Here is a 27,267-nt window from a genome sequence, read left to right on the forward strand (position 1 = left end):
TATGCATGCTACTGTGGTCTGCTAGTTTGGCTGGGCTTGCAGCACAGATGAAGTACAGTATATGCACTTTGAATCCTCTATTTATATTATGACTGTTTTCTCCCTAAAGTAAGTTCCTTGACCTTTTCAAGGGCAAAATATTGCTGCCTACAGAGCTGCAAATTCTACAGAGCTGCATAGTATCTATGCACATTCTTGAAACAATTCTTTTCTAAGGATGAGTTCAAAAGGAAAAGCAAAGACGTCTGGTCTCTTAGCAGAGCCAATAGGATGGCATTGTTTCCATTCTCTCCCTCTGCTGCATCCTGATGGAATGGCTACTGCTAGGATACAGTTGAAGTTAACTTCATGTTGCTTTTATTTAACAACAACATCCTAATTATGTATCCAGGTACCCCCTCCATTACAGCCCTAGACTCTCTTATCTGGAGATAAGCACCATTGAACTCAATGGACTTACTTTTGAGTAGATGTTCGTAGGATTGTGCTGTAAAACCAGGCGTAAAATTTCTTGCACTAGCAAATAACAGCTGTTTCACTTCTAGAACAATTTCATTTTTCCTTACCTAAATACGTGATACAAGTTTACTGCTGAAGTGGCCTAGTGTTATGTACTATGCTGATGTTTCAGCTGAGCCAAAATATTGTGCCAATTCAAGGAGTGTGGTGGTGTCATAATTTCCTTTCTCTGGCTTTGGTTCATTTCTGGATGTTCCACTTTGGTTGGGTTCAAACTCAGGTGCTTCACAATGGGCTGCAATTTAGGCCACTGGCATTGTATTCTGTCCTGTGGTTGTTAGCAGTAGTCTGTAACTATATTTCTAGTGCATGACCTAGTTTGTTCCTTATATCCTACTATTGCGTTTGCTATGTTCAGGCATTAAAAGCTCCATCACTCTGCATCCACATGGAGTAACTGAATTCCCACTGCCACCTTGACTGTTCTCTATGCAACAATAGCTCTCCATAGTGCCCCCTCCCCCATCATTTTTGTCTCACTGGAAAGGATATGCCCACTGCTATTTTTTTTAGAAAAAGAGGCGCCGGAACTCACCAAGAACACATCCCTCATTCTCTTAGAATGGCAATGGTGCCCACCTGAGAGGTGCCAGAACTGAGTTCCAGTGAGTTCCAACTGAAAAGAAAAGCCCTGGCTATGATATTGAATATATCTGAATATCACTTTCTGTCCAGAGGATAGCCCCTGAATAGTTCTTTCTCATAACTGTAGAAACCACTGTCTCGTGAACCAAGTCTAAATCATACATGGAGCACTTTCTCACACTTTGGGATTGGCATCATCATCTAGCTGCAAATCTGTCACTTCAGAAGTGGTCTAGAGTACTCCCAAGGGGCAAGAAAGGATATCTGTGGATGGTGATGATTAAAACATTTTATATTCTGCCTTTCTTTTCAAGAATAAATACTAAGGCAGTGCACAACCAAATAAAAGCCAACATTTGGCTTTTGCAGGGCAAGGTTCAATGACGTGGCTATTTTAATTCTGTACTTTATTAATCATAGCATCGTAGAATTGTAGATTTTGAAGGGACCCCCCCAAGGGTCATCTATTCCAATCCCCAGAAATGATTTTAATATACCATTTAAATCTAAACTGCTAGTTTGTGTCTTATTTCTAGGCATTCTTACCAATTTTGAGCCTTTGAGGATAATAGGATATGCATTTCTGCAAACAAACAAATAAATTATATCAGACACAGTGGGGAAGCAGTGATCTTTGGCTGAATTCGGTAAAGTGAGTCTCTGTGACTAAGGCTACAGTCCAAACCCAGAAAGCAGTGGGGCTTATTGGAGTGGTGGGACCATTGCTTCATATTCAGTCCTACTGCTTGCACCAGGTGGGACAGACCAAAGGCAGCAGAGCAAATTGCTGCACCAGTCTGGAGATGGCACATTGTTCAGGACTGTACGTGCTCAGCTCCTGTTCCACCCCACACTCCAGAACCCCCTGTTTCTTGGCTTCCTGTGCGGTGCTTCTGGTATGAATTCATTCGGTGGGCAGAATGGGCGATGCTGGTGTCAATCCTCAGGGAGGCTACGTGAGGCTGGCAGGGCTGGATGGAGAGACAGCTATGTCTGTCCCACAAACACACCAGCACAACATGGAAGTGGTTTGGATTGCAGTCTAAACCCCATTGAAGTCAACTGAACTTAAGAATCTACTGGTGCATATTAGTGCCATTGGTTTTCAAGGAAATCCGGTTGTCAGAAATGCATCTGAAAGGAGGAGACATTCTGGACCATTCCTGGAGAACCCTGGGCCAACCCACCATGGATGTACTGCTGCTGGTCTTGACTCTGGGTTTCTGGGGTGGGGGGGTTAAAAAAGAGGGGGGAAATGCCAGGTTGGTGTGAAGGGTTTTTGGATTATGGAGAAGTGGGCCAGTGTTGAGTTTTGATTTTTATCTGCTAGTAGGTGGGAGTATAGCTTTGTTTATGGTTGGCATATTGCTACTATTGTTGTTTTTTTATAACTATTATGGGAGCAGATGTTTTCTTTTTTCCAAAATGCTGTATGAAAGAAAGAAGATCCCCCCTAAACATTAGGAAGAACTTCCTGACAGTAAGAGCTGTTTGGCAGTGGAATTTGCCACCAAGGAGTGTGGTGGAGTCTCCTCCTTTGGAGGTCTTTAAGCGGAGGCTTGACGGCCATATGTCAGGAATGCTTTGATGGTGTTTCCTGCTTGGCAGGGGGTTGGACTGGATGGCCCTCGTGGTCTCTTCCAACTCTATGAGTCTATGAATATTAATGTATTCTGTGATTCCACGCTTGGAGTATAATAAGTAAATAAATAAATAAAAATATTGCTGAAGGCCATGCATTAGCAATGCATGTTTTGCTGCCCTTTTCTGTGGCACCCTCATCTTTATTTCTCAAATCATTCTGCATCCTGGCTGCCCGATAATATTGGCATCTATCTAAGCAGAAATATCCTTTCGTATAAGTTTGCAATGTAAAAGGGTGCCGTGATTACTGCGGTAAGTCCTGCCAAAATGTATAATGCATGGCTGTGGATTGGCAGTGCCTCTGACACTGGAATATGTTCTTCTAGCAAAAGAACAAGCCACAAGGTGTTGATGGTATTGCTCTGACCTTGTCGTTGATTCATGTGGCATTCAACTTCTTTAGGTGTTCCAGGAATAGAATGATGTTGGTTGCTTTGCACTTAGCAATTCACTGGATATAGAAAAAAATGCATTTTTTTACAAGCTATATAACCAGTTCCTCCTTACCCTTGCACTCTGCAGCACCTCTTCATATAGTTCCAGAGGGATTCTCAACCCTGTGGTGCACATTTTCAGGGGGTGCAGAGACCCTATGTGTTTAAATACATAGATTAAGTACTTAAGCTTGTTCCTTGCCTTTGGGTCAGTATGTTTTCATTCTTCACAGTTTCATAACAGGTCTGGGCACATTAGCATTGTGTTTAATCTCTTGGGTTTGAAAACTTAGGTTTGTAACTTTCCACAGTAGTGTTTCAAGTCCCTTATTGTGTCCCTCTAATTACAGCAGTATGGACTTGTTTACTACAAGAATGATCTTAATCTACTGGAGCATTCAGGGAGTATTTGAATACACATTTTCCCTCTAATATTTGATCCTGACACCCTCATACTCCAGTGCATTGTTGAAACATAGAATACCTTAATGGAAGAAGCATGGGACATTTGGGGGGGGGGGCGTAGTCACACAAATTCTTCTGTAGATTAGAAGCCTGTGAAATTGTTTGGTATATGCAGAACAAAAAGAAAAAGGTGTTTTTAACAAGAAGTTTAAAGAATGTCTGAATGGAGTGTCAGCTATGTGTATTTAAATCCAAAAAAATCATGCATCTTTAATAAGTGAAGCAATTAACCTCGGGGAGACTGAGATGTCGTTGCTTTATTGACAAAACAAACATGAATGAGGTGCGTTTAAAAATATTTGTATTCAGAGAAGAGCTAATTGTTCTCTGGAGAAAGCTCTTTTAGGCTCAGCAAAAGTGACGAGTTATTAATGAGTTCAAATTGTTGAAACCATTGGAATTTCATAAATTTTTGCTTTGATGGTTAATTTGTTCCCTCTTTCTCAGCACTTCTACTCCAAATATATTGCTTGTGTACATAAATGCATATATGCGCAAAACTAGACCTGTCAGCATTTTGAAGCATTAGGGAGCCTTCCTCTATACCAGCTGTGGGGCTGTAGGATATGGTGGAAACTTCAATAAGCCGGCCATTTATGAGGAGCTACACTGGCATTTCTGCTATGCAGGCACAATTCTGCTAGCAAAGCAGCTGTAAATTTGTCTCGGGGTGTAAGAGCTTCTCCCAATCTTTTGTAATATGGGGTCAAAGCTAGACCTCCATGCCTGTGATACCTGAGCTGTTCTACCAGGTTGGGGTTTCTAGTGCAGACCATTTGCTTATATGGCTTGTTCTTAAGGCAGTGGTAGGGGAGAGAAATGCCCCATGGTGTGTCTGCTTATGACTGAGTGGGCAAGGAACACCTCTGTGGTGTCAACAGGTCCAACATAACTTTTGCTGGCCAGGCACATAAAAGCGTTTGTGCAGTAACACCCCCCTTGTCAAGGGTTTGAATTTGCACCGCCGGTTTCCCAGTCCTATGTCATGTGCTGCAGGAGTTTGCTGCTGTCAGTGTGTGGTTGTGGCTTCCCTGGTTGCTTATATTTCCCTTTCCTTCCTTGGCAATTCTTTATCCTCCCTTATTGGAAACTGGATCCTTGTCTCAAGGAGGATTGTATGTATTCTCCCAAGGCAGCAGTTTGGGTACTGCATTTTGCCTCTCTTCCTTGCCTTTGTGTTATACAAGAACAGTTGTGTGGTGTAAGAGGAAGTGAAACCTCTGTTTGCAAGTGTTTCCCTGCATATGCCAGTGTGGAAGATGCTATGGTATCTGAACCACAAGTTTAGCATGAGTGAACAGCAGGAAATATTTCCAGTTTAGGATGTATAGGGTTTCAGCCTTAACGTCCTAAGTGCTATCAAATCAAATGTTCAGATAGGCAATGTAGAAAAGAAATGCAATGCCCTTGCAACGTGATATTATTGAGTTTGTTGCAGCAAAATGTGATGTGGCTTTATTAATTAGTGCCCCTAATAACCCCACATTTCTCTCTCTCTTGATTCCCTTCTCCCTCCTTGCATTTTGTTCCTCTTCCTTTCCCCTTGCTGAGTCTTCCATTTTGCACATCTACCTTTTCCCCACCCTCCTTTCTGGTGTCAGTTGTAATCTCCAGAGGCAACCCTTAAGGAAATGTATGCTAAAAAAAAAAAAGGCTGTCCCTGAAGCCAGAGATAATTCTGGAAGCCTGAGGGCCTGTTATATGTGCACTTAGAATGGGTAATTACAGAGACAAGGCCTGTGATAAGAGTTGCAGACTGAGTGGTTCAGTATCTTCTTGTCATCCCTGGATGATAAATAAAACTTCAGTTTTAATAAAATGGATCACTGTCATCTCTGAGGAATAATCTGCCTGGCTGAGCTGCTGCAGCGTAGGCTGCAGAGCTACCTACTATTTGTGAAAACGTGAAATTTTTGAAAACTTAACTCACTATGGTTAAAATCACTGGTTAATATATATAATCTCTTTCAGTAAATTATTCAAGGAACAGGTGCCTGCAGATGTCTGACTAGGCCTGCAATCATGTACACATTCACTAATGGGAGAGTTCAATTGAATATATCAGGATTTTCAACAACAACAAATTAAAATATAGGATTGTGCTGTGGATTCCTTTGAAGAACTTCCTTCATATAACACAGAATACTGCATTAGACCATGCCAGTCAATCTTCTTCTTCTTTGGTGATCACTTGTGGCCGAGTAAGATTGTCTTCCATAAACACGGTTTCAACAATGGGTCCATAAGTGACTGTGGAGGCCAATTCTGGATCCACACATCCTTCCACAGTGGGGACATTGGTTTCCAGGCAGGAGCTGATCACAGTGTGGATTTGTCAAGCGTGCATTCCTCTTAGCACGTTTGTCCCTTGCATCCTGAGATTGAGTTTCTTCAAAGCCCTTGACACCTTTGGTAAAGGCTGTTCTCCAACTGGAGCGCTCGCAGGCCAGTGTTTCCCAGTTGTCAGTGTTTATACTACATTTTTTTAGATTTGCCTTGAGACGGTCTTTAAACCTCTTTTGTTGGCCACCAGCATTACGTTCGGAATAGAGTAGTTGCTTTGGAAGACGATCATCAGGCATCCGCACAACATGACCAGTCCAACAAAGTTGATGTTGAAGAATCATTGCTTCAACACTGGTGATCTTTGCTTCTTCCAGCACACTGATATTAGTTCAGGGAAACCAAAATGCTTGTTTACAAAGCTATTTTACTACCAGCCTTACTATATGCTTGTGAAACATGGACCACTTATAAACGCCATCTCCAACTCCTCGAAAGATTCCATCAACGGTGTCTCTGAAATTTTTTACACATCACTTGGGAAGACAGGCCAATCAATCTAGCTCAGTATTCTCAACAATGACTGGCAGAAGATCTCAAAGGTTTGAAGCAGGAGTCGTTCCCCCAGCATTACCTGGAGACATCAAGGATTGAACCTGGGACCTTTCATGTGCAAAGCATGTACTCGTAAGACTGCTCTGGTTGAGATTTTTCGGGGTGGACGGGATATCCAGAATAATACAATGGTATCAAAAACTGCCAAGAGCTCAAGAAGAACAAGATGGATTGGTTTCCACCCATTTTTCTTCTGACAAATGCCATCAACCAGGGTGACCAATGTGGTTTCAGTGTGCCATGATCAGACTTGAAGCTGCATTAAAATGGATCCAAGTAACCTGTCTCTTCCAAGTGTGTCAGGCATGTAAAAGTTTGATGAATTGAGTAGGTGCTTCTGGTCCATAACTGAGCTCCATGTACTACATTGTTAAGCATTTCTTACTAGAACATATATAGTAAAGAAGATTTGGCATTTGTTTAATCATAAAGACTACACTATTGGAAGTACAGTTAATGGAGAGCTTTTGACATTTTTGAAGGGCAAGATTTGCATTCTGCCCTTCAAAAAATGTCCTGCCTCCCAAGGTATAAAAACAATCATTTTTAAACAAATAAAAATAAAAACAGCACATCAAAGCAGCATTGACAATAGTCTGGGGAAAATGGGGGCAGGGTAGAAGAACGCGGCATTAAGAGTCCATTAAAAGGGGTCAAAATATTGAGATATTAATCTGGATGCTAGGTTAATGAAGAACCAGAATGTATTTTAATTATCTACAGTATATAGCCAAATATACGTCCAAGCATGACCACCATGACTCTTTATACTCTTTTGGTAAAAAGTAATGGAGTAGATGCTAGGGGAAAATCAGTAGCAGCTAGAATAGCTAGATTTAGTCCTTCTAATTCAGGGGGGAGTTTCTGCTTATTGCAATGGAACAGAAGATCCTAGTTTATGTGTTTGGCTTAGCTAGACACCCACAGACATTTCCAGAAGAATGATGAAATATCTAGAAACACCATCCTGTAGGTTGCATAGCGATGCTGCAAGAGAAGCACACAACAATTATAATATTGCACATGCTGAAATCATGAGGCCACTGTTAGGAAATCAATCAGGACCAGATGAAATCTGTAGCTGGCTGTTGAGTCCCCATTTCCAAATTCTTTAGTGGGATCTGCTTGGCCTTTTACCTTGCATAGAATCCACCAGAACATTTCAATAGTGGCCCTAATTTACAGATTATAGTTTATTTGTCTCCCTCATTTTCTTTTGGATCCCCACCTCTCTTTTGCAAAATTCATAATGTGGAAGTTCATCAATCTAAACAGTTTTAAGAAAAACAAGCTAAAACACATTTTGTCAACCTTAAAATATAGGCTCAAGTTATGTGTCTGGCCAGAAAGTGTGAATAATAGATTCATATGGCTAATTCAAGAATTTTTTATATCCTTCGGGTCAGAGTTGGATAATATGTCAACTTTGGGGAAGCTTATTTTTCTGCTTAGCTGCCTGATGCAGATTGAAGGTATGGTGATCTCTTCTCCTCTGTGGTTATTATGCTGTCATTTAGCTGCATTGCCCTGCCAAATTCCTATTGCTGTTTTCGGATATAGTAAATCATGAGTTTGATTGCTAACCGAACATTTTGCAATAATTTGCTCTGAAACAGATCGTTTTTCTCCTTATCCCATTCAGAAGGATAAGCACTGCATCTACTTGTGTACATAAAATGGCAATGGTAAGTTTGTAAAGGCAACAGTTTGCAAGATCATTTTATTTTAACAAAGTGGCATTGCCTTAGTCACAGTGCTTTTCAAGTAGGAAATGCTATCAGAGGCGGTTTTAGGGTAGCAGGGCTGGTTTGGCCACACTGGACGCAGCAGGGGGCGCCACAACAATGCTGTAGAATTAAGTGAGAGAGGCAGGGGGCATTGAATTTTAGCATTGCACAAGGCACCACTGAAATTTGACAGCCCGAAGACCACTGCTGATGCTATTACAGAAAGTGGGTATGGGGGTGAAACATACAGCAGGCTTTCCCAGCTGCATACATGAGTCTTTGGCATCTTGCGCACATACCCCATTAAATAACAGTCCTTGTTTGGCTGGAAGGAACAGGCCGTGTGTTCATTCTAGTTGTGCATATACTATATTTGTGTGGGACAGGCATTACACATGGAGCACATGTACAAATTGGGTCCCATTGATTTTCTTAAATTATTTTTATATGTACATGCTCTCATAATTAGAATCCCCATATCTGGACCTGGGGAGAGCATGGAACTTATATATCCATAACCACAGGCACCGTATTCTGAAGAACATTGAGGGGGCCTGATCCAATGTCCTAACGTTGTTCTGCGCCCGGCTCCGCATTTCAGCCTCAACAAGGGAGGTCCCTGGTCCCCTCCCAAAAAAACAGTGAGGGGGTCCACAGTGGCTTCTTCCCCAGGACCCGGTGCCTATGTCCATAACCAAAAACTACCTAGGAGATAGTGTCAGATATAACCAGAGTATGGAGGTGGTTTGTTTTAAGGAAGTTGATGTGCACAATGAACTATAAATCCCTGAAAAACCTGGGTTCTAATTATGTGATGGAGCAGCTCTCCCAATATTTGCATTCAGATATGAAGTCAAGGCCCTTAACATGCTCCCACTGATGAACACAGCTTGTGGATGGTAGCATGGTCAACGGCCGTCTTGGTTATGACATCCAGTTTGTAGAATTTCCTCTTCTCTAGCTGTGTAGCGGCCTCCCTCATTACTGAATTTTAGGAGTTGCTTTGAAATGTTGTTTTGAGATGTTAGGCTTACGGGACAGAGCAAGCTGTTCATGTTTAATGGAATTGAGATATCCACAATGGTCAATGTTTTTATCTTATGTATTTAATATCAGGTTACAGTTTTAAAACTTTGGTATCTTTAATAGTTTGATTTGTGTGTGCATTGGGTGCATGTGCATGTGCAATATATTTGTAAGAACACCTTGGAATCTCATTTGAATGAAAACAGGTTGAAAATGTAAACACCTCAATATTTTTAATATTCTATTTTGATAGCCTTTTAATGCACTTTCTACTGTCTAAAAAGTGCTCAGTATAACTTCTATGATCATTGCCTTGTGTGACTGATATTTACCAGTAATTGCCAAATGTAGGTTGCTTTCCATAAAAAGTTCCATAGCAGAAACAATTTTCCTTTAACAGTTCTGTCATTTATTTCACCTATTCATCCCCTCCAATATTTATTTTAATATAGATTTCACATGTTTCATTTGATAGCCCGAAAGCCCCCTTTTGCAATATAATAGTTGTCAGAGTTCCTACAAAATGAAAAAGGTACAATAATGAACACAATTGTGGCACATTTAAGGCTAACCTTTCTTCTGGCATTGCATTATCTTTCTGTAATGCTGCTCTTGAAGTGAAAATAAAAGAGCAATTTGCATCTGAAGTGCACCATCATTCTCCGGCCACTTAAAATGCCAACTCAAAAACCAGATCCACTTCTTCCTAGCTGTCAGTCAATAATAATTTTAGGCTGCAGTTCTAGACATACTGAATGAGGATCTAGTCCCATTGAACTCAATGGGGCTGACTTATGAATAGACATGTATATGATTACACAGTATCATAGTTCGTATGGACAACCCATATGACAACCACCCATTGGTGTTGATGGTGGGGGGATATACGGAGCTGAATAAATTTGAATGAAGGGGAGAAAGTACCAAAAACATTTCAACTATGGCAGCTCTACAATATCAATAAACAAATCACATGGAAAACTAGTTTTTATTGACTTGGGGCTGGCAAAAGAGGAATTACCAGGAAAAGGGAAAAGGAAACCCATGGTAGAGAAAGGTATCCTTTATCCTGATGCCCCAGTTACTCAGTTAAAGTTCCATTTATTTCAGGGAAATTGACTTCTAAGAAAGTGTGTGTGCACGTGAGTGTGGATGAACAAGCGTCAGGCAGAATTAACCCTCCAAATGCACTGTTACATTTGCAGAAGCAAAAATTATCAATTTTCAGGGGTAGGCTACACAAAGTTCTTAAGTTGTTGTGAGGTCTGTTTCCCTAAGTTTTGTTTAATTGTTTATTTCCATTTTTAACTAATTTTTCACTATCAGGCTGTGAGAACCTACTCCCACTGCAAAAAAACAAAGTTTACGAACAGTTGAAGGAAGGGAGCAGCTTAAAGAAAAAATTGTTGTTGTTGTTTAGTCGTTTAGTCGTGTCCGAGTCTTTGTGACCCCATGGACCAGAGCACTCCAGGCACTCCTGTCTTCCACTGCCTCGCGCAGTTTGGTCAAACTCATGTTGGTGGCTTCGAGAACACTGTCCAACCATCTCATCCTCTGTCGTCACCTTCTCCTTGTGCCCACCATCTTTCCCAACGTCAGGGTCTTTTCCAGGGATTCTTCTCTTCTCATGAGATGGCCAAAGTATTGGAGCCTCAGCTTCACGATCTGTCCTTCCAGTGAGCACTCAGGGCTGATTTCCTTCAGAATGGATAGGTTTGATCTTCTTGCAGTCCATTGGACTCTCAAGAGTCTCCTCCAGCACCATAATTCAAAAGCATCAATTCTTCGGCGATCAGCCTTCTTTATGGACCATAAAGCTGGACCATAAAGAAAAAATAGCCAATGGCAAAACAATTGGCAAGCAGCCCCATGGACCTTACTAAAACAAATAAAAATGGCTGCCCTTAAAATTGGCCTGATCTTGAACTGAAAAAAATAATACACCATATGAAAGTATATTTTACCAATATGAGACCATATAAAACCATATTTAAATAATAATTTAACTATGTACATTTCTAAATGTACTGGATTCTAAAATACGCTGGATTCTAAATGCACTGGATTCTGGCAAAGATGAACAGCTTTGTACTCTATTCCACAATTCAGAGAAGTGCAGACTCTAAAGACTACCCATACATAAAGCAATACAGACTATGGATCCATAATATGAGCCTATGATGTTGAGAGGAGTTACCAAAGACATCAACAAATTCAAATCCAGCTTTATGGCAGGATTTACCTGCTTGCTTGTGTGAATAAAGGTTTTGGAAAGTGATCTCTTTGGTCTCTGATGTAAGGGGCAGGCTAGCAGATAATGAGTGTCATTTTCCATCTGTGGTTGACCACAAATACAAAGTGTGTCTGTGTACATGACCTGGTTGCAGTGGCCATCCAAGACTGCGGTGGGCATTAATTGGAAATGCAACTCAATAAAGGCATTTCTTGAGTTAGTAAGAGTTTGGTCAGATAACTAGCTCTAAAAAGCTCTGTTCTCAAGAGTGCCTACTAAGGGGAATTTTTTTGCTGTTTCTAATTAGTCTCCAGGTCCCTTGTGGATTCTATCCAGAGGAGCCAATCCCTTAGATGAAACTTATTCAATGTCAAAGCAGAGTTCAGTTCTAGAAAACAATATCCTAAAACATCATGACAAGCTGCTTTCCAGAGTTGGTTATCATCCAATTCCATATAGCACAGCACAGGAAAATGCTCAACAGGCATATTACTAGTCTGCCCTTGTCTTCATTGTTGGTCATCCTGGTTTTGTGCAAAGAGCTGCTAATATTCCTGATGGCACAGAGTATAGCTTCCAAAATAAAAAATTCTGCAGTTTCCAAAACTTTAATGGAGTTCAGATGAGAGCTCCAGATTTCAACACCATAGAGAATTTGAGTAAGCACTTTGCCACCAAGTTGCTGGAAATTTCTCCAGCTTTAAGCCATCAAAATGTAGATGCTTTTAATGGATGAGAGGTGACTGAGTAGATGAGACCACATGTTATGCCTCTTGGGTTTTGGGAGAAGAGTAGTAGATGGTACCTTTCAACAGCTTTGTGTTATATCTTTCAATTTATTTAGGCAAAATGAAATTAAAGTTACTTAGCTGCGGTAGAATTCAAACCACATTTGCCTCCACATATTGGTTTTCATTGAATTCAGTTAGATGAACCCTGAATACAGCTTTGTTTTTGAAAATGGTACTTGCCAGAAGCACTGTAAGTTTATCTAATTATCAGAGATCTAAAAAGCAGAAGCACAGAGACTATCAGGGGATTTGAACAGATTTTGTCTTCTTGACACTTGTTTTACTTAACATTCTAAGTTTAATCGTTGAGGAATGTCCTATCATGCCTTTAAACCTGGCAAAATATGATAATTTTCATGCTAAAAGATACACAAGGGAACCAAAAGGTGCATGAAGTAAGCAATGAATCCCTAAGCGACACGTTTGGCATATAAACAATTTTAATGTGGGATATGCCTTTATAACTCTACCGAAAAGATGTGCAATGAGCACTTGGGAATCACCGCTATTAATTTTAAAAAAGTGATGTTGTAACTTGCCATCTGCTCTTATTTTATAAAAATCTCAAGTATCCAGTAATCAAGTAGCTTTCAAATGTCTTCTGGGAGCTTAGATTGACTGAGACTTGCGTTTGAAAGGGATTTGGGAGCTGAAATGGAACCAAATGCATGGCCATGTTTGTGGCAGAAAAAGCTGCTGAAGTTGATATTGTCCCAGATCAGGAAGTAGGCTGGAATTTTTGCCTTGCTGGTTCACCCCTTTGAGGTTGTGTGACTGGCTTAACCAAACCTGAATGATGGAAAGGCTGTTGAGAAAAGGACTCATTTTATCATAGGTGGTGGTGGTGGTAAAAATGAAGCACGTTTGTGGGGAAGTTATAAAAAGGCAGTTTGTATCAGATAATTTTTTTTTTAGCTCTGCTATTATTATTTTATCGTCCAGGTAAGGATGTATATCACCAAGAGCTTGTCATCATTACTGTTATTATTATTATTAGAGGCAGTGTGACTGGAAACAGTCAAAAGGTGAAACCAACTCGCTGTTAAACACTGGTATAGTCACATGTCACCTCAATCTCTTAACAAGATTCTGGGGGTTCCAGGTGCTCACCCAGGGTCATGTTTCCTCTCTTAATAATAATAATAATAATAATAATAATAATAATAATAATAATTAATAGTAATAATATTTTTTTTATTATTTATACCCCACCTATCTGGCTGGGTTTCCCCAGCCGCTCTGGGCAGCTCCCAATCGAATATTAAAAACACAATACAGCACTAAACATTAAAAACTTTCCTAAACAGGGCTGCCTTCAGATGTCTTTTAAAAGTATCATGATTCACAATATATTGGCAGGCCGTGTCAAAAATTATGAAACCAATATCACAATATGGACTTCAATTCAGTTTTGGACAATATATCAATACATTACCCAGCCCTAGTGACCACAACAGTTTCTCTTTGCTTCTCGCATAACTTTAACAAGCTTAGAGCCAAAGCAGTAGTCAGTTATTGTTCCAGGCCCCTGCAAAAAAAAAAAAAAAAATGAATCCGGGGATGAAGCCTGCAAAATTAATACAAATATGTGGTTGGTGCTTTTTTTAAGTTTGAGTTCTGTTGGTTGCCCTCTTAGTCAGCAATTTGCTGCGTAGGCAGAGAAAGGACTCTACATTTCCGAGTCAGCTCTGTGGCTCTAAGAGCAATTGCCTTTTTGGCTTTTAGTGAGGTTTCGAGCTGAGGTTTTCTTTACTCTTTCCTGCTGGTGTAACAGTGCTATGTGAGGGCAGGGATGCACCCCTACAGTCAGTCTGATTTGAAGGGTGCATGCCTGTTGCATCCTCATCACACCACCCTGCAGCTACCCCCCCCCCCCGAAAAAATGCACCCAGGGCCATTGACCCAGCAACCCCACACACACACTACGCCCCTGATAAAGGCTGCCTTTGAAGCCAATCTCCCTCACCCACCTGGAGCTAAGGCCACAGGCAATGAGGGTGATGCAGAAAGCCCACCTACCCACATTTGTGCTGTGGCCTAGGGAAAGGAGCTATGTATGCCCCTATTTCCCACAGGGCAGGGATGGTGGACACCATAGAGACTGCAGTTTTTGCCTTATATAAATGTTGGTTCCCACACCAATAGTTGTTTCCTTCTGTGGGTTTTTCATTGGTTTCACTTTAAGTTTAACCTAGTTCAACCCAGCCCTTGTGCCTGAGTCTTTATTTGGCCATCAGGTCACAAATGAAAATGTTTTAAATACTGATTAAGCATTTCTTTTTATTTGTTCCAAAGGTGTGAGTAAATTATTATTATTTGACTGCTTCCCTTTGATTTGCTCCAGCAGTATCTCTCATTCGCCCCCATATGAACTAATACTGTAAGACATTTGAAAAATTACCTGAGTTCTTGCATATTTTTTTCTGGAGGAATTTTCTGATATAATCTGAGAGGAGCTTTGAGAAGCTAAACCAGCATCTACAAGGGTTTTAATTGAAATTGAGAGCTTTTGAAAGTGGGTACAGTAACTTTAACCGTAATACTATCCGCTTTTGAGAAGGATATGTCTGTGCTCCTAAGGCAGAGATAACTAAAATACTATGCAGAATTTTAGATATTTTCAAAATGCAATCCTTCAATTATGCTAGGTGACCTGACAATATTGGGTGACAATTTGAATTAAGGTTTGAATAAAATGTCTTCTAGCACAATGGAAGATGGAATTAATGTTCCCTGCCTTATGAATAAATTCACCTTTCTAATAAGGTTAAATAATTGAATGATTATGGATGTTAATATGACAGAGGAGTCTTTCCAAGAAAATACATTTTGTCTAGGATATATATGACGATATCTTTCTTCCTATTTGAATTATCAAACTCCAAATAAAATAACTTCATTTCAAACAAAAGTTTATTCACTAAAAAAAAAAGTTTACTCGAGTCTAAAACATTAGGTAGAGGTGAAAGGCTAAAGCTGGATTTTCCATTCTCATTGATAATAATGGGTAAAATAATAATAATATTAAGCACAATAGCTAGGCTGACCATTTTTATTTCTCATATCTTTAAAGAGACCACATGTTCATTTCTTCCACTGCTAGATTTTAACTGGATTACTTCGTTAGACCACTGCTTTATAGTTTCATAATCACATTTGGAAACAAAGAAAGGTTATGGCCGGTACTCACATATGAAACAATTAAGTGATGAGATTATGGAAGGGCATATATTATATGATACATACATACTTTGGACTTTGCTAAGTGTACCCAAATATGGAAAATAAACTGATAATCGGTGTTAGAAGCAAGACACCGTTCTATAAAGAGCACCTATAAAAGGAGTTTTCCAGAAGAAATACAACTGAGTCAGATGCAAAATGCTTTCAGAATGGAGGTGTGCAACAGGTTTTTTTTTTGGTACGTTCATCCCATTATTTTAGATACTAAGTGCTGTTTTTGCTTTGCTTTCATTGAAACTGGATACATTTTGTAGATTATTTGTTTAACTCAACATTTGTTTCATTTTCATTGGCTACCATTTTTTTTAAAAAAATTACTGCCAACTTTCAAAAGGTAGTGTACAGGAACTACACTTCAAGCAGTCACATAGCATTTGAAGTATGCACACACTTCAGAAAAAAAGTAGTTTGTGTCAAAACAACTTCAATATTCCTTGAAATCAGATGAAGTAGACATAATGGCTGTCGTTTGTCAATAATACAGGTCTCAATGGCAGACATCATCCTAGAGGTGGAAATATTTACTAAAACAATATAAGATCAATATATGGTCACCATGGCACTGCATAAATACATCCTGAAATTTAGTGTAGCATGTATGTATGAAATATATCAAGTCAATAGAGAGGCTAAAAAATTATACTCCTCTCAATATTAGCCAGCTGCTGTCTCTTCAAAAATAATCAAGTTACATGGACAGAAAAATACTAGACTGCTTTGAGAACTTGTAGTCAATGTTACTGATAATGAACTTTGAGGTCTGTTGGGATGTGCCTTTGAGCACAAACAAAACATCTTGTCATTAAAGGCATGATATCACAGCAAAGAAGACAAAAGGATTCAGACTTTGGCAGGGGTGCCGAGTTGAATTCAAATACCTGGGGGGACTCAGGTAAGCCCCAACCTGCATAATCAATCACAACACAAGACACATACAAACCACTTGAATATCAATGCCCATCAAATTTGTAAGAGCCTGGACTTCGGCCCTTAGTAGTTGGCTCCTTTGGTCTTTGGTAATGGTATCTTACTCTGTTAATGCAATGTAGTTTATAGTTCTGACTTAAGCCTACTCTTTAAGGCAGGGATCCCCAAACTCAGCCCCCCATATGTTTTGGGACTACAATGCTCATGAGACCTCCTTAACTGGTTTTGCCTGGCCATCGGTCAGGTATTCTGTAACTGTGATTCCTGCATTGCAGCAGGTTGGATGAAATGGGCCATCCAACTCTGCAATTCTATGACACAGTTGACATTAAAAATGTTTGACCACATGGGTGCATTTGTACATGCTTACCTACACAGACTGTGTGGGAATCTTTTCATATGGTCAGGTTACCATGCACAGAATCTCTCATGTGTTTCAGAACCATGGCAGGAACTGTGCCAACAGCTTAATCTAAAAAATAAAAATAAAAAATTGAGCAATTATGTTTTCACTAATACCACCTATTTCTAACTTCACAGTTTATTAAGACCGTCCTTTTCAAAGAAAAGCAAGCAAAGAAAAAATATTTGAACATGAATATTTTAAAGCCTTCAGATTTAGTTTTATTGTCACCTTGCACTGTGCATTCAAATAGTTTTCTTGCTTGGTTTTTGCTGTCTAGATCTAGCTCCTGGATTAGGGACAGTTTCACAATATGCCACAATGGAGAAGCTACCTAAAACACTACCTAAAACAGTCTACGCAAGGCACACCCACACACTAAGGGGTCTAGGTGCATCCTCACAACTTATCCTAATTATTACCCAATTCCCCCCCATTAGTTTCTATATTTTACTTAAACTTGGAAGATGCCTAAGCTTGAAAATGCTTAGTCAACCAGAAGCAACAACCTCCAGTGAGTTCAATCTGAGTTGCTTCCTAGAAGGTATGCTCAGGATTGCAGTCGGAAATTCTTTTATTCGTTAAACTTTTTGGCCTCTTGTCTTTTAGCTCTGTATTGGATTGTTGCACACCACCCCAGTCTCTGAGTGGTTCAAGGTGTATTTAGGATATATGGTTTATTTACACATATATGCAACCTGAGCCTATGATAGATGGTCTCATGCATTAACACCCGAAGAGGTTCTTACTTCTCCTGTCTTGGATTCCAAAAGAAATCAGGCATGCTTCTGCCTCTCAGCTGCCCAACCTGCAGCCTGCAGCTTCTCACTTCTAGCTCACATACAACTCAACTCTTGCCTTTGTCTTTCTAACTACCAGTGAGTTGAGGTAGGCCCACCCATTTGTATCTGGCACAGGGCCACTTCCTTTGTTACCTTAGTGGCCCATACTTAGAGGGTCATTACCAAGAAACTTGTCTGGCTATTCCAGCAATTTGAATCCTTGCTGGAGCCAAGAATTCAAAGGGACAGACATACAGCATAACCGCCCCCTTCTCTCAACTCACAACAACATTTGTACCACTCTTTCGTGGCATTATTTTATACACCAGCCGGTCATATTCAGTGCACATGACAAGTGCAAGAAGTGCTGCTTTCAGAGTAATGGGTTTAATGTGCTCAAAGTAGCTTTGGCACAAAGCTAAACATTTGACAGTGTAACTTTGAGAATAAGGAGCTTTGACTTCCTGGGTTCACTCAAGAAGGAATGAAAACGCCAAAACACTATCCAAACAGCAGCACAGCCAGCAAACCAAAGAACAGAGGCTATGGGCAGTTGGGAAGAATAAAAACAAACCAACAAACCATGATTAATTGTTTGGGGAGAGATGTTGGCTCCATTCCCCAAATCATTTCCAAGGTTAGTATCCAAATCCGTAGTACACTCAGGCCAACATTAATTTACACGCATAGACACACACGCATACCTGCCTGCTGGGAAGAGAGCAGAGCTTAAGTCCTCTTTAATTATAGACAGGATGAAGTGGGTGCCCCCCCCCTCAGATGTGAACTAGTCTAGAAGTGTGCTATTAAAAAGTTTTCAAAAGATTTAGAAATATCAGTGGAGTACCTCCAGGTCTTCAGATATGCATCAAAGAAGAGGCTGCCAATATAAACAATTAAATGATGCTCTTTGGGGGGTCTTGTTGTTGTTGTTGTTGTTGTTGTTTGTTGTTGTTGTTACAATTAATAACAAATTCTGTTATTTTTTTGTCCCTTGCATCTTGCAGGCTTTCTGGATTTCAGCTGCCATCCTCCATAGTGAGCACAGGATCCATTATGACTCTCTGCTTCACTACAGACTTCGCTGTGAGTGCTCAAGGATTCAAGGTGATATATGAAGGTAGGGTTCAATAACTTTTTTTAATGATCTATTGAAGAGACTTGGGAGGAAAAAAAGTACTTTGAGGATGTATACAGAGTGTGTACAGTTGGTGAGCCTGTTTTCCCTGTGGATTGATCTGGATTCCAAAGGAAATTCGAAGGATTATATTTTGTTTATACGGTAGGAGTTACCTGTTTTGGTCATATCTATACATTGGAACAACATGTTAAAAATATGTTTTCGGTGAGTGGACTAGATTGGTATTTATTCAAACCCTTGCATGTTTATTTCAGTATTTTCTTTATATGGATTTGGTTTATTGTACATGGTGTTTTCTGAATTCTTGAGAACTTGATGGATATGCATAGACTCCTGTATATGCATTCAAAGGTTGGTGTGTTTTCTAGGCACTGATTAATGTGCTTTTCCAGTGGGAGTGGGGAGTAATTCAGATTTTTTTTTATTAAAGAAACCACTACTACTATGATGTACAGTTTCTATTCTGAGTTCAGATTTTCATAAATCTCTTTCCCCAGGGGGGTAAAAGAGTTAAAATCATTTGCACAAGGACACTACAGCTGAAAACAATGGAATTATTCCAAACTTACTAGAGAGCAAAACTTGTGGTCATTCATAGCACAGTTTTGTTTTGCTTATTTGATTTAGAAAACAGCTTGTTTGTTTCAGAAAATGTTTGGCATGATAATGTTGGTGTTTACTGCTCTGCAGTAGTGAGGCATTTGATTCTGAAGTTTTGTAATGGTTGTCTGTCTGGATTTCCTGGTTGAAGTTTGTGTTTGCTTTGGCATGGAGAAGTTTATGAAAGAAGGCTTTTGCTAGAAATTGTTCAATTTTTAAAATATTGGGTGTTCTGCAATATTATTATTATTATTATTATTATTATTATTATTATTATTATTATTATTAAAACCCTAGCCCCAGGACTGGGCAATCTATGAGGCAAGGTGAGACAACCACCTCAGGCGGCCGGGTCTACCTGGGCAGCAGATGTAGATGTTGGCCTTTCTTCCCCATCCCCCTATTCCTGATGTAGATCTTTCCTGACCCACTTCTTACCTGGCAAGGAGGGCGAACGCCATTTGGGTGTCTGTCTCAAATGACGAAATGTCTTGGGCCAGCCCTGCCTCATCTTTAAAGACATAGACTATTTTCTGGAAACCATCTATTTACAGTGGAGGTTTACCTAAGCCTCTGTAGTTCATGGTATGCCTTGGCGTTATGGTCTATGGAGGAAACCCTATTGTTTTGAAATCATCCTTCTAGGATTCAATATATAAAAGATCAGTAACAACTCTTATTTAGAAGAGGAGGAGGAGGAGGAGGAGGAGGAGGAAGAAGAAGAGTTTGGAGTCTCAAAGCTGCTAACAATCTCCTTTCCCTTCCTCCCCCGCAACAGACACCCTGTGAGGTGGGTGGGGCTGAGAAACTTCAGAGAAGTGTGACTAGCCCAAGGTCACCCAGCAGCTGCATGTGGAGGAGCGGAGACGCGAATCCAGTTCCCCAGATTAGGAGTCTACCGCTCTTAACCACTACACCACACTGGCTCTAATACATAATGTATCTAATACATAATAATGTAAGTTCTAAGGATTTGATAACACATTTATTGGTGGCAGATAGAAAAACAAAAACAATTGCTATGGAAACATATGTTATATAGCACTATTGGGGGGGGGAACCACTGCCTCCAAATGTTTGATACAAGGAAAAGTGCAGCAACAAGATTTTAGCACTGTGGGGTGGGGTTTTATTCAACATGCGATGGACACGGGAGAATATGAGGAAAACAATGAAGTGGTGAGAAGGGTGTGACTTGGGTGATTTACCCTAATTAATTATCCATAGTTGATGAAAACATATGGAACCCTTATGTAAGATTTAGATAAGATATATATGTGAGAGATGCTGTATTATTTGAAGCATTTCCGTAATGGTTTTCTGGTTACGAAGTATAATATCAAATTGCACTTTTGTTAGAAGACACTATTATTTAGAAGACATGGGTCTGTGTGTATTTCTTCCTACTGGATGTCAGTTTTCTTCTAACGCATTCAGTGTGTGTTGGCTACAGGATAAAATCTCATCCCTTGTGAAATTCCAGCAATGTCAGCCTGTGGCAGGGCTTTTTCTTTGGGGTGTGGAATGAGGGGAACTCACTGCAACTAAGTTCAGGCATCTTTCAGGTGGGTGCCATTGCCATTCTAAAGAGAAAGAGGGAAGTGTCCGTGCTGAGTTCCATGTATGGTAATGTGGTAATTAAACAAATTCACCTAAATAAGTGCCCGATACTTTTGCATAATTTTGGTGGAATTCAGCTGCGAAATGATCAAAATCAGGTGTCTTTTATTCTGAAGATTCTTAATCTCATTTATGAATTCCTGTGGGAAATTGCAGCATTTAGTTCCTCAATTATCTTAAATCTAAACTTTGGGGATCTGCAGTTCGTTAAAATAATAATAATAACGTGTCACATCCTGAGGTCTCTCAGTTTGATATAAGTGGCTGAAAAACAAAACAATCATTTTTATATCTTCTACACTATTAGCTAATTTCCCAGAGGGTTTCTTCACTAGAGGAATCATATCCAATTTCTGCTTCCTTGCTAGTTGATGAGTATCTGCTTTAGCTCATTTTTCAAAATGTTTTTGTTGCAAAACTTGGCATGTTGGGAAGAGTAAAACTGTCTGCAGCCCCTGCCCAACACTTCCATTCGTTTGTTTATTCCACACACACAAAAGACTTTGTTTCCCCATCTGCTTCTGTATGGCATGTTGCCACTATCCCCATTACTAAGGAAATTAGGCTGGTGCTTCTTTACATTGGGATACACATACAAATGTTCCTACCATTGAGATGTCATGCAGAGGAACCACGTCTTATTGAAAGCAATGCAGTGCAAAGGAACAACATTCATGTTTAGATGTACGGTCAGATACAAAAGTGGGTATAGTTCATTTGCACTGCATTTTTTTTTACCTTCAGTGGAATGTACAATTGAATGTACAATTCATTTGCCTTGGCTATATTCTGTTAAAAAATAAAATAAAACCAGGTGACATTGAGAAACAGCCTTTTTGTGAGGTGGTTGCCATTGAAAGCCCTCAACATCAGCAATCTGAGAGTCCTCAACACCGCCTCTGAGACCAACTCTGTCAGCTCAGGCAGGCTGGGACAGTGCTTCTTAGTGAGGCAGACAGTAAACCAGCAGCATCTCTAATCTGTCGCAATTACCCAGTGCCAAGAAGAAACACTCAGATGCTAACCCGCCCCCCAACTGGACAGAGAGTCTGGAGAGAGAGAGAGAGAGAGAGAGAGAGAGAGAGAGAGAGAGAGAGAGAGAGAGAGAGAGAGAAATCATATAGATCACAGCAACTCCCCCTCCCATCAAACCTTGTGTCAAGCAGTTAAGAAAATTGGATGAAAATGATTGTTTCTCTGCTGTTCATCCAAGCGAGTGTGTGGGTAGAGCTTTCTGAAATGCCTCAAGGGGTGTGTGTTTTTGTGCTAGAAAGCTGTGCACTTTTCTGAGCTAGCCCACCAAGGCACAGGTCAGATTAAGACCTGAACATTGGGACAAAACTCCTGTGTTATTCCTAGTAGCGGATTAGTATGGTGGGGTGGGGCACTTTTGTACACACACACACACACACACACACAGTAAGCAGCGGCAGCTCTCCTGCTTGGAGGTCAGGCAAGCACTTCTGTCCCCACCACACTGCTCACTCCCAAATTCATATTGCTGCATTTGAGAAAGATCTTGTCCCAGCCTATGCTGAGCATAAGCAATATATCCCTTTTCATATACTCTGCAACACACACTCAACCCTAGGATGGCCATGTGTCGACCTTTACAGAGTACAGTTATGTATGAACAGACCCAGACCCTGCTCTTGTCACTTGAAGTGCTTCTCTACGTCCTCCATCCCAGAGAGCTTCGGAGGGTGGCCATAAGAGAACAGGCCTTTTTTGTGGCGGCTCCCAATTATGGAATGCAGGCTCGCTTGGCGCCATCACTACATGTATTGAGACACCAGGGGAAAACATTCCTCTTTACCCAGGCCTGTGGCTAGTAAATAATCTATTGCCTGTTAAAGGGGGGGGGATAGACTGTTAATATGGCTGTTTTTATTAGGGTGTTGTTATGTTTTTTAATCATTGATGTTCTGTAATGTGTTTTTAATGTTGTAGTACACCATCCAGGCGACTGACTTTTGAACATTTTTTCACTTGCTCCAGTATTCTAAAAACGTGGTGTTCTTGTGTGACACCATCAGCTACTCCCATATAACTTCCATGGGAACAGAATGGTGTCTGTAGAATAGATATATCTATACAACACGCTGCCGCACAGATTACAGCACGGGAAAATGGCTTTTTTGTTAGCAACCACAAAGAGGTGGGCGTCATTTAAGCCTTTCCTCTGGCTTCTGTAATTAGCAAAATATTGATGCTGTTTGTTTGTAGAGAAAGAATTTTCTGAAACTCTTGAAATTGAACTTTTTCCACACTGGTGTTTTCTAATTATTATCTTGCACCTTGATGAATAGCGAGGGTTTCTAAAAAAACACACGGTTCTGCTAAAAATATGAGCAATTTGCACATGCTATATGCAATATTATAATGTGATTATATATATATATATATATATATATATATATATATATATATATATATACACACACACACACACACACACACACACACACACACAGTTTCCTAAAGTAATCAGCACATAAGCAGACACACACACACACACACTGCATATGACCATATAAGAATACTGGTGGATTAGTACTGTATATTCCTGCATATAGGACTACTTTTTAACCCAGGAAAAACTTCTCAAAAGTTGGGGGTCGTCTTATACGCCGGGTTGTATTTCTTATACGGCGAGTATATCCCAAACTCTATATTTTAACTGGAAAGGTTGGGGGTCGTCTTATATGCCCAGTTGTCTTATACGCTGGAATATACGTACTTATGCTACTTAAAATTATGCTACAGAAATATAGGGCCACATGTGGCATGACTCTTCTATACTTAATATATTTATAATACATGCATTTTTTGTATAGCCTTGCATAGGCTTTTTTTTTTTAAAGGCACAGGTGGCTCAGACAAGAGGCAGCCCAATGCAACCGAAGTGTGATTGGATCAGAACCACCAGATTCCATGTATAAATTCATATAAAATGGATTCCTCTTCTACCTTCCTCTGACCATTTTTAGCTGTAGACAGTCTTGGCGGCCTCCATTGCTGACTTTAGTTTTGGCAGGCTTGCAATATTGTCTCTCTTCATGCTATATCACAGTATGTGTTCTCTTCACCTAGCAATAGCAGCACACTCTGTGCACGAAACATTAGGATTTGTATTTTGAAAGGAAGCTAGAAGAAACTGTTGCCCTTGAGCTCAGTCCCTTATCCAGTGTCCAGCCTGATTTATGTTTTCCACTGCAGTGATCACTTAATCTGAACCTGAATTAAGTCTTGCAAAATGAAGCAGACACTGGGTTGAAAAACTTGTGCCATGATCTGTTAAACATTTTGAGAAAGAGAGGCAACTCTGTCTCTATTCAGACTTTAATCCTTTCCATTAGCAGCATTAGCCCCTTTTGTTATCTCAACGGCTGCTGGTGCTTATAAAGTAGCTTCCCTTTTAAAACACTTTCAGGAATTGTGTACCAGAATCAAACTAAAGATCAAAGCAAAAACAGCTCCTCCTTAAAGCACACTTCCTTCTGTAGTATGAGTTCTAACTTATTTTTGACCACCCCCCATGACTTTTTCCTTATTTATAGTGATGCATCCTCATCATTCAACTGGGTTACCTGGTCTGGTTGAGCATGTGCAAATCACAGAGTTTGTGGCTATCCGTGAGGTTAGCAACAGATCAGGAGGCAAGCTCTCTTCAACTCAATTTAGAAATGGGTCAGCAATTAGGAGCATATTTAAGAAACACTGGGAGTGGGGAAGGAAATCATCCCTGTTCAAACATTCTAGGTTGTCTTGTAATGCTGGCTGCAAAGGATCATGTTGCCTTAGGCTTTTTGCAAAATTATAGATATATATTAAAGAGTACCCTTTGCACATGTGCACACCTCTTTGTTTGACACTGTAGAAGATATTCTGATAGAAATAGCATTAGATATGTATTGCACCTGAGTATCCCAAGAAAACTTCGTACTGTATTCTAAGTGAGGCATTTACAAGAGTCGGTGGTATAACTAGCCAGCAAGCTAGGTTTGTCTGAAGAGTCTAAACTAGATTTTGATGAGGCATACTGAAAATGACATTTTAAAAACAAAACAAAACCATGGTTGAATTCTTCCAATTACCAAGTTTCTCGTGAATGCATGCCCAGCCATTCTAAGAAGCAAGGCAAAGTCCTTGTCTCTGGTTGCAGATTAGGAAGGATGCTAGATCATACATCCCCTTCTCATCTGCTTCTGGGCTGCCTGCAAACCCACCCACAGACCCCACCGCCTGCCTGCTCTCCTGCATCAGTTCTTCACCCAATTCCAAAGAGGAAAAGGTAGACAGGTTTTGCCTGCCTGTTCCTGCAAGCAGCCTGGAAACACAGAAGCAAAAAATGCTGTTGCCTGTTAAACTTTAAACTGTATCTCCTCCCTCTGCTGCAAAGTGGCAACAGCATTCCTGGGGCTCAGCAGGGTTATTTTGCCCTGTAAACTCAGTGCCTCACTCTGAGGAAGGACCCTACTGCACCATGAGTTAGGGCCTGCCCTTCCTCTGAATGGAACATTGCGGGCATAAATGCTGCCCAAGGACCTTGCAAAACTGGGCTGCACCGCCACCACTGCCACAGCACCAAAAACTGGAAGTTGCAGCAAATGTGTAGAATTCGTCCGGTGGGTTGGTGCATGATGAGGACGGAAGGAGAAGATGGCGTGGCAGTCAGAGTGGCAGGATTTGGTGGTCTGCCTCAGGTGGCCCAGTGTTTTTGGCCATCCCACATGGATCTTGGGTAGCAATTTTTCACTGTCCGGTTTTTTAAAAATTGCTTCCAATAGCTTTAATTGTGTTGATAAAAGGTTGCGGTAGGATGGCAGTAAGAGAAAAGGCGATGTTATTCACATGACACCTGTAGAGAGATTCAGTAGGGCAAACCTTGTGGATTTGTAACAACCGTGACAGTAAATATCCTCAAACAAGACTGTATACACCCCTGCTGTCTCCTCAAATCCTGCTGAGCTTCGTTACAACGGACCCTACAGAATGAGTGACATTTCTGCCACACTTCCTTCTTGTTAAAAAATATGTTTTGCATCAAAAGTACAGGCCACATCCTTAAATCAAACCAAGGGGAGAAAAGATGTGGGTGAATAGACAGCTGCTGTGTGTAGGATGTTAGACTTGATGTTGGCACACAGCACTGCCGTAGGAGTTTAGCAAATGGTGGCATCGTTGAGGTAAAAAAACACAAAAACACAAAAAACGCCAGTGCTGAGCACAGTTTTGGCTTTAGACTTATCACCAGGCTTTCCGCTGGCAATTAAAGGAATTTTTCCACAGCTCTCAGGGGCTGTTTTGTTTTTAAAGTCTTTCTGAAGCACAGATCTTACCCACGCAGCCTTGTTGCTGACATACTTAACAAAACACAATTGGGGGGAGATGGTGGGAAGGAACGACTTGTTTATTGGAGTGATCTTTTTATTGGAAAAAGATTGATTCTAGGAGCTCAAATGTATAATAGCTTGGAATAGATGTCATGATTACGATGTCAGCTCTAATGGAAAACAAATAATTTAAATTCATTAACTGGTTGTTATGTTTCAATGTGTATAGTTTGCGCATATATATATATATATATTATATGCGCACTTGATACATGTTTGTCAGGCGGGAATGAAGTGGCTGCATTTTTTTTGTACTTTAGGATGCTGTACACATGTATACTGTATTGCTGAATTGAATGTCATCACCACCTTTTCAAAAGCTATAGCATCAGTGCTTTATATAACACTCTGGTGATTGTACTCTACTCCAGCATTTCAGAACTGGCATGTCATTTCGTCTGCCTTATCTTTTTAATTTTTTTTGAACTTTTCTAAAATTGTTTTAGCTTTAACAAAGGCTTAGATAAGGACAGAATTTCTAATGTCAGTGAATACAAAGTAAATCATTTGTATGTTGGAAAAGCCTTTTATTCCCATATTATGTGCTCGGTGTGCAAGTGAACGGATGAGAAGGAAGTCATCATGGATTCCTCACAGGCAGAGTTCTCTATCTTGATTGAGCAAGTCCATGTACACATTGGCTCTGATGGAACAAGTCCATGTGCACACTGAATCTCTGTGATGCACACAGGGAGTGTTAGAATATCGGGGTGTAAAGCCCTATATTCTTTCTCTTGCCACTGGCTTCAGTAAAGAAGACAGCAAACAATCTCTTTTGCACAGAGACTTCCCATTTGTCTTGATGGAAGAGGCAACACTTCATGTGTGGAAAT

General features: G+C 40.3%; 1 protein-coding gene across 1 annotated transcript in view; it reads left to right on the top strand.

Moving 5' to 3' along the window:
- CSMD1 (CUB and Sushi multiple domains 1) overlaps nt 1-27,267 on the top strand; it is a 915,553-nt gene that overhangs the window by 268,499 nt on the left and 619,787 nt on the right. Inside the window, exon 3 of the mRNA XM_035109950.2 lies at nt 18,685-18,797. Coding sequence (XP_034965841.2) covers nt 18,685-18,797 — 113 coding nt within the window. The remainder of the gene's footprint in view (nt 1-18,684; nt 18,798-27,267) is intronic.

Source organism: Zootoca vivipara, chromosome 3, assembly GCF_963506605.1.
Source record: "Zootoca vivipara chromosome 3, rZooViv1.1, whole genome shotgun sequence".
In the NCBI taxonomy this organism is placed as follows: domain Eukaryota; kingdom Metazoa; phylum Chordata; class Lepidosauria; order Squamata; family Lacertidae; genus Zootoca; species Zootoca vivipara.